The sequence below is a fragment of the Megalops cyprinoides genome, chromosome 25, assembly GCF_013368585.1.
Source record: "Megalops cyprinoides isolate fMegCyp1 chromosome 25, fMegCyp1.pri, whole genome shotgun sequence".
NCBI classification, from domain to species: domain Eukaryota; kingdom Metazoa; phylum Chordata; class Actinopteri; order Elopiformes; family Megalopidae; genus Megalops; species Megalops cyprinoides.
In genome coordinates, this window is record NC_050607.1 from 9,454,300 (window position 1) to 9,462,796 (window position 8,497).

Sequence of the window (8,497 nt, forward strand, 5' to 3'; positions counted from 1 at the left end):
CTACCCAAGAACCAAAATCTTACACGGGCAAAATAAAATCCACACTCCAAATGATAATTGTGGAATAATCCAAAAAAAGAAATCATCTTCCCTGTCACTAAGGAAACGCATCAGCATTTATACTTAGTCAATTTTTCCCTTGATTGACATAATTTCAGGAAAAAAAAAAAAACAGTAAACAGTCCAAGTCAAAATGCAAGCTGGCTTTGCTATGTCACAACTCAACGCAAAAAGGTGACAATTCAAACTGCCAGTACTTCTAATCAAATATCTATGGAAAACAGCCAATACACAGAAACAAACAGCAGTGGAACTAACTAAAATCCAATTATTTAATAGGAAAATGTTTAATTACCAAATTAATTATTAAATTTGATAGCCCAATATATTCATCATTTACTTATCGTTTTCCATAAAAATGGGACCCTTGTGCTTTCTTTAAAAAAGTTATTTAAAACAATATGACTAACTGCTGTGCAATTAAGATTGAAGAAAAACCTTTTTACATTTTTACAATATTTACATATTTTTTCTGCCTAATTATGCATTTTGTTCCTCTTTAATATGGGGGTATATGATTCATACTGCACACAATTTCAGCACTGCTATCACTATAAGCCTCTTAAATTCCCATTACTAAAATTAGTGTGCAGACGCATGTGTGCGCATTAGTAAGGAGGAGACATTTTCTAGACTTTATGGCTGTTATTTAGCGATAAGAAGACTTTATTTGGCCTTTATTGTACTTTGCACCATCAGCACATGCTGATAAAGATCTGCCTGCATGTCTATGAGCTCAGATGATGTCTGCACAGGCGTTTCCCCCTCTGACGGACTCCTCACGATGGCCCATCACACAGGGCACAGCAGCATAGAGCTGTGTCTCTGTAATATGGAGTTCCATTTCCTGTATTAGAGGGTACTGTGCACAGGGCATTGGTCCTCGTGTACAGAGATATTGGCAGAATTTGGCGCAATTGCTGGTGAAGGAATCAGACTCTGGACCCAGGGATCTACTATTGTAGTTGTCACAGTAATGTAGATTTATTAACTGATTACAGTTTGCATGCAGTATATGACAGCTGTAACTGATGTTGTGGGTCACTTGTTTTTTCTGACAAGCTGGCGGAATGAGTCCAATGTAACCTGTCTGACAGCATGAGTCCAGCATCTAAATCACCATGACTAAGTAAAGCAAAATTACCTATATCCTGTATCCACTGTGAGAAAACAGGAAGTAGCACTACTGTGCTGTGAATCTGTCGCCCAGTTCAGAAGTCTCAGAGGTCTACCTCTGAGACTTCTATCTAAAATCTATAGTACAATTTTCATGCCCCGCGGCATAAGTGTGCTGATACTGGTGGTTATCAGTACGTTATCTTAGCTCGGGTTTACGATGTGACCTTAGCTCCTGAGATTAATATAAGTACAGACAGCCTGCATTATGTCTTTCATTCTGCAGCTGTAGCTCACGCTCTCTAGACATCTGTCTCGGTTACCGGGCGACACTGCCATGGGTTGCTGCAGCGTGAGGTGTGGGCTCATCGCCGGGGCGACGATAGGGGCTCTGCTGGCCGTCCTTGGGGGCGTCCTCATCCCGGTGGGCAACTCCATCATCAAGGACAACGTCAAGAAGGTACACTGACGGAGCGCATGGTTTCTGAAAGCAAGCAACCGACGGTTGCATAAAAAAAAGCGGGTCCGTTCGCTGTGTCGATTTGATCACAGCTGTGCGCCTCTCGATAGACAAAGTGCCTGTGGCATGCAGCCTGTATGTACAGAACTAAACCACGTGGTCTGGATAAGAAAAATCCACAGCTTGAAAGGGTTTAGAAATAAGTCACAATAGCGGCAGCAATTAGCCATAATGGAAGCACCCAATGGAAACAAGGCCTTGCTGAATTTGCAGGGAGTAAAATGGTTAACAGTGTGAGGCTGTGCTGAGATTTTAAACTATGCAGGAGGTTTGTCTTAATGTGCGTATCCAATCTGGACATTTTTTTCCTTTTTCACACTTTCACTCTTGAGTTACGCCGTGATTTTCTGCACTCCAGGAGGCTGTCATAGAGAACGGCACCACGGCCTACGAAAACTGGGTTTCCACAGGAGGCATCGTGTACAGACAGTTTTGGCTGTTTGATGTGAAAAATCCCTTGGAAGTATTACAGTATGGAGCGAAGCCAGTTCTGACTGAAAAAGGACCGTACACATACAGGTACGCATTTTCATTAAACCGTTTCACATCACAAGCACAGTAAAAATATAATGTATCACATACAAATTTTGGGCAACCTCAACTTCTTGTATCTTATTGTAGGTTTTCTTTTCTTACAAAGAAAACATATGTGCTGTCTTTTTTAAATGCATGATTTAGCAGAGCTGTGCATAAGCAATTTCACGGTTCCAGGCTGATATAGTGCATAACATATGCAGCTATGGTTGCTTTGGAGGCCTATCATTCTTTCACACGGAGGGTCAAAGGTCAAAGCAGTGGGCAGAGGAGTGAAATACCAGACTTGCTGATGTTTTCTGCGCTTTCCCTGGGCTGCCCCCCCAGGACCCGCTACCTGCCCAAAGAGAACATCACTGCCCACAGCAACCACACCATCGCCTTCATCCTGCCTGCCGGTGCCATATTCGAGCCCTCTCTATCTGTCGGACCAGAAGAGGACAATGTTACCTCTCTCAACCTCGCTGTTGCCGTGAGTTAATGTCACCTGTCTGACCCTCGCAGTCACAACAACCTTATGTCACACCAATATACAGCGTTGTGACATCCTCTGATACGCTCTGGTCAGCTGCTGTCACCTCTGAAACTGTCTGAAGCTTCATTCTTTCTCCCTTTTAGCTATACAGACAAAAAACTGACATCTGGGTTTACACCAGTACTACACAGCGGACGGTTTGTGCTGAAGTACTGTCTAGAAACAACAGCAGGAGAACATTTATGCCAGTCTCCAATAACAATGCGATACTGATTAAGTTAATTACATGATTAAGCAATTCCTCCCAGCGTCTCTGATATGGGCTTTAAAGTCATAAAAGTGGATTTCCTTTGATCGTCAATTCCTTCTTATCTAAGGGAACCTTGAACAGCACAAACAAACGTGTGTTTGCATGTGTGTGTATGTTTTGCATTAAAATGAGTTTCCATTACATTTCAATGCTAATACGTATCAGGCAGTTTATATGTAAAGTATTATTTGGAACTGTAAAATGAAACTCATTTCCTTTCTCTTTCAGGGTGCATACTCTCTCGTCCCCAAAGAGCTTCACGGCGTACTGAATTTGCTAATACAAGCAAACAAAGCCTCTCTCTTTCAGTACAGGACAGTAAAAGAAATCCTTTGGGGCTATCAGGACCCAATACTAAGTGACATAGTGGGAGTTTTTGCTCCAGTAGGTACAGCATATTACATATATATTACATATTTACATATTACATTATTAATATGATTTTAACAGTTTTGATGATTGCGGTTTTCTACTTTGTAGAAGGTACATCTATAAATGTATATTTTTCAGTGGAAACTGCAAATAACCTTAATTAATGTATGTATGATGTTTCAGTGATGCATTTCCAATGTGTTGTGTTTCATCCAGTACAACGGCACGTATGATGGTTATTATAATGTTTTCACTGGAAAGGATGACATCTCAAAAGTGTCTATTGTAGACAGATGGAAGGGTGAAAGGTGAGTGACCTTTGACCTTTACATTAAGATTTAATTAAGCAGGACAGTCCTTCACATTTTGTGTGATGCTGAAAAGCAATATTAAATGTGTCATTAACCCATAATTTGCACAGGTAACAGTTATGGCTGATGTACGTTTTTTGGGTTAATGTTGACATTTTGATTCCTATCACTTGTTGGTTATTAGTTGCACAGGTCACAGGCTCATTCATGTCTTATAGGCAGCTGAACTTCTGGAATGACACATACTGCGACATGATCAATGGTACAGGTGAGCACAAATACAGTAATGCATCTATAAGCACTAGCAGTGAGTGATTTATAAATAGTTATTAGCAGAGGTCTGATTAGTGATCAATTCATAATTACTTGCAGAGGCCTAGCAGAGGTCTGATTAGTGACTGATCTATCCATAGTTATTAGCTCAGTTCTGATTAGTGACTGATTTATCCATAGTTATTACCTCAGTCTTGATTAGTGACTGATCTATCTATAGTTATTAGCTCAGTTCTGATTAGTAACTGATTCCTCCACAAAGCAGAGGTCTTGCAGATGTCTGATTGGTGGCTAGTTTATCAATCCATCTGATTCCAGTTTTTTGTCCCTGTAATTACCAGATGCTTCCTCATTTCCTCCATTCCTGGACAAGAAGAAGCAGCTGTACTTCTTCTCCTCAGACATTTGCAGGTAATTCACCTTCAGTTCAAGTTATGTGTGTATGTGTATGTATGTATGTGTATGTGTGTATGTACTTTCCCCAGTGTGGGCGGCAGCATAGCATAGTGGTTAAGGAGCAGGATTTTAACTGAAAAGTTGTTGGTTTGATTCCCTGCTGTGGCACTGCTGTTGTACTCTGGGAAAGTACTTAACCCACAATTGTTCTGTAAATATCCAGCTCTATAAATGGATAACATTGTAAAAAAAAAAAAAAGAAAAAAGAAAAACATAAGTCACTCTGGATAAGAGCATCTGCAAAATGTCAATAATGTGACTATCAACATTTCTTTCAATAGTAAGGACTCAGATTTACATCCTATGGTGTTTTAAATGGTTTCATTTTAAAGCTCAGGCCACTGGCAAGTAGGTAATGACACACTGCATGTGCCATGCCACTGTTTTTAATTACAAAGATACTGAGGCGGGTGTGTTTTTCACTGATGGCAGCGAAAGAGTAGCCACTGCAAGGGTAATGTGACAATTCTGAGCTGATTCCACATAATTTAATAAAAGTTCAGAGGAGTTCTGCCTGGCTGATCAAAAAGAACAAAAAAAAAGAGCAATGTGACTCTCTCTCTAATGTGACTCTCATTCACTGTCTCTGAGTGTCAAGTCACCTCTAACAGTGTTAGTTTTGTTTTCAGCCCTGCCACATTTTGGCACCCTCTTAAATGACCATTGGTCCTTGTGTATGACTAGATAAACAGCTGCCTTTATCTGGGGGTAATCAGCACGGCTCAGATTGTTACATATAACCCTGTAATATGCAAGCTGGATGTAGCTAACATCACTCTGTCCAACCCGTGGATTCAAACCTGGAGCCTCCTGTTCACAAGAGCAGCTCTTTCGCCGCTCCCAGACGCTGATCCTATAGCCACAGCTATGAGAAAGGAGAACAGAACAAAAATAAGCCCAGTTCTGAATTTCTGGTGAACGTGCAACTGCAACATGGCCCTCTAATGTCACAGATAACCTGTCAAAACTGTGCGCGCATTCTTTTTTCAGGTCTGTTTCAGCGGAGTTTGACAGCAGTCAGGACCTGAAAGGGATTGAAGTGTACCGTTTCATGTTGCCCGCCTTAACGCTGGCCGCTCCCTCCACCAACCCAGATAACCTGTGCTACTGCAAGGACACACTGGTTACCAGAAACTGCACCATGGCAGGGGTCCTGGATGTCAGCTCCTGCAGGGATGGTAAGTGTAAGCAAAATCGGTCACTAAGACCAATATGTGCGAGTGAGATAAGTGAGACCATTGGGACTACAGAGTGTAAAAGATATCAGTTAGGACATTTGGATTACTGAGTATAAGACAGATCGGTTAAGTTATTGGGACTACTAACCAATGTAAGTGACATTAGTTGGGTCATTGGGACAATAAAGTGGATTATTGGGGTTAGAGGGTGTGAGTAGGATAACTTTGGTCATTAGGACAATAGAATCACGTCCAACAGGATAATATCCAAGGACATCATATTTTTCTTGTCAATTCAAGAGGTGATACAATTGGGAAATACAAGCAAAATAAATAGCAGAAAATAATAATGAACATTGGCCTGTCATCTCCCCATTTCCAGGAGCACCCATCTACATCTCCCTGCCCCACTTCCTGCATGGCAGTGCTTTCCTGAGGGAGGCTGTCATTGGTCTAAACCCCAGCGAAGACCAGCACTCCACGTTCCTGGACGTTGAACCCGTGAGAGTTTCCTGTCCTTGACTTTTAACCTCTGCGTCTTCCCCCTCCCACACCGCTCTTTACCAGTCCTCTTCAACCACCTGTCCCCCCAAAGCAGTTTCTATCTATTGTCACAGGGTTTTTTCTTTTTAAAGAGCGGGTTAAACGAGTGAGCTGCAACCTGAGAATACTAGTGAAAAAGGCCTTTTCATCTCTGGTGTTTGTTCAGTAGCCTGCACTGCTGACATTCAGTGTGAGCTGACATTCAAGACACCACTGTCATACTGTTAACAGTTAGCCTCCCCAACTTATTTTATGTGAGGTGTCTGATTGGTTATTGTGCTGTCAATCACACGTCCCTTTGGGTAGGCCAATGCGAAACAGGCAACCCTTTCCATACTGAGAGGTAACTATCCAACACTATTTGTCAAGTGAGAGGACTGAGTTTTTTGTAGGGATGGGGTAAAAGGGTATTTTTGTGCTGACACAAACTACCTCTCCTCTGTATTGCATTCAGATCACTGGGTTCACTATGAGGTTTGCGAAGAGGCTTCAGGTCAACATGATGTACGGGCCCTCCAACACGATAACGTATGTCGGAAAAACATCTGCCCATTAACTCCCTGTGTGGTTTTTAATGTCTTCTAACCAGCTGGTGCAGGCTAGATATTTTACAGTACGTCTTTTTTTTCCTCAGTGTGTTGAAGCAAATTAAGGACTACACCATCTTCCCTGTGTTGTGGCTGAACGAGGTGAGGGTTAACTGGGAAAGGCATTACATCCTTGTGAAACAGACATGACAAGGGGCACTTTTATACTTGTAGGCATGAGCCAGCTGTCTTCAAATAGATCACCTCAACTTTAACATTAGCACAACATCTGTACATGTTAAAGTAAGTGCTATCAAGTTGGGGTATATTTTGGGGCAGCAGTGTAGCATAGTGGTTAAGGAGAAGGACTCGTATCCGAAAGGTTGCCAGTTCAGTACGGCACTGCTGCTGTACCCTTGGACAAAGTACTTAACCCGGAATTGCTCAGCAAATATCCAGCTGTATAAATGGATAACAATGTAAAAATCTGTAATTGATGTAAGTGGCTGTGGATAACAACATCTGCTAAAAGCCAATAATGTAATGTAATTGTGCCATGGAAAAACACATAGAGAGCCATGAAAACCAGCCTAACTGTTGGCTGGGCTTACTTGTTCAGTCCTCCTACCTCCAGGGGGCGCTGTGGAGCAGCCCTGCAGTCTCAAAGTTCTCCTTGATCTGCTCGGCTCTGTCCGTTTCCTCTCTGTAACCGCGCCCGATTTTCTGTGGCGGACAGACCGCGGCTCTGGACGACGAGACGGCGGACATGTTCAAGGCGGAGCTGACGTCACGGATCCAGTTGCTGGAGGCGGTGCAGGTGGCGCTGCTCTCCGTGGGCAGCATCGTGTGCGTGCTCTGCAGCATCGCCAGCTGCGTGGTGGACAGGAACAGCCTGAGCAAACTGGTGTGAAGCTTAAGAGGAGCGCGTGACATCACAACAACATCACAGCAACGCTGCGAGAACGTTATGTGGACTGAATGAGCATGGCCATGATCACATGCAGCCATGCGCCCGCTCACTGTATTAAAGTCATTTAGAAGAGTGCATTGTAAAGTATTGATTTAAATGCATTGTCCCCAGATCTAGTTGTATATTACATTATCCTTAATTTATTTTCAGAAGCATGTCCTCCAAATGATCATTTGACAATCTATCAAGAAGTCTGTAGAGGTTTAACCATTTGGGAGGAAAAGAATAATACAGATAGTCAAAATTGCAGTGCTCCACATACTAATTGTGCAGGACCATGTACACAGAATTCAAACTATTCTCTCTATTCTCTGCACTGTGACTGTTCTCACTTTTACACATTGCTGAAAGCAATAACTAACTTTTGAGACTTGTCCGATAATCCAGGGACAGAGGCTCAGTTTGAGTTGGGAAGGGTGAAATGTTCATGCTAGTGTTTCTCAATCCTACTCCTGCAGCACCCCTGTCCTGCATATCTTCAGTCTATCCTTGCTCCAATCACACCTGATTGAAATGATTAATGCTCTTGATTAAATCAGGTGTGCTCAGCTAGTCAAACGTGCCACTGATGAGTTCAGTCAGGTAGGTAGAGCAGGGGAAGATGGAAAACGTGCAGAGCAGGGGGGCCCCCAGGAGCAGGATTGAGAATCAGTCCTCTAAATTAAATCCCTAAAATGCTCTTATCTGTCAGGTGTACCTTGTTTTATATATTCATAATAATTATATTTAATAATCAAATATGTGCTGGTGTTTTGATTCTCATTCATTACACTTTAGTACTGTAAAACACCTAAAATAAGCAGCAGCAGCCAACACTGGCTTCGGTTATCAAAACATAAAATGCATGTTCTG

General features: G+C 42.3%; 1 protein-coding gene across 1 annotated transcript; it reads left to right on the plus strand.

Moving 5' to 3' along the window:
- Nucleotides 1-1,513: 1,513 nt before the first annotated feature.
- On the plus strand, nt 1,514-7,585 carry cd36 (CD36 molecule (thrombospondin receptor)). Its single transcript, XM_036519697.1, has 12 exons — nt 1,514-1,636; nt 2,055-2,215; nt 2,558-2,702; nt 3,244-3,399; nt 3,604-3,695; nt 3,917-3,966; nt 4,313-4,382; nt 5,418-5,605; nt 5,988-6,106; nt 6,603-6,676; nt 6,783-6,837; nt 7,412-7,585. The coding sequence occupies exons 1-12, from the start codon at nt 1,514-1,516 to the stop codon at nt 7,583-7,585; spliced, it is 1,407 nt and encodes a 468-aa protein (XP_036375590.1).
- The last annotated feature ends 912 nt before the right edge of the window (nt 7,586-8,497 follow it).

Coding starts and splice junctions, on each gene's coding strand:
- cd36 (XM_036519697.1), top strand. CDS start 1,514: ATGGGTTGCTGCAGCGTGAGGTGTGGGCTCATCGCCGGGGCGACGATA. Junction 6,107..6,602: donor CGTTCCTGGACGTTGAACCC/GTGAGAGTTTCC, acceptor TATTGCATTCAG/ATCACTGGGTTCACTATGAG. Junction 6,838..7,411: donor CTGTGTTGTGGCTGAACGAG/GTGAGGGTTAAC, acceptor TGTGGCGGACAG/ACCGCGGCTCTGGACGACGA.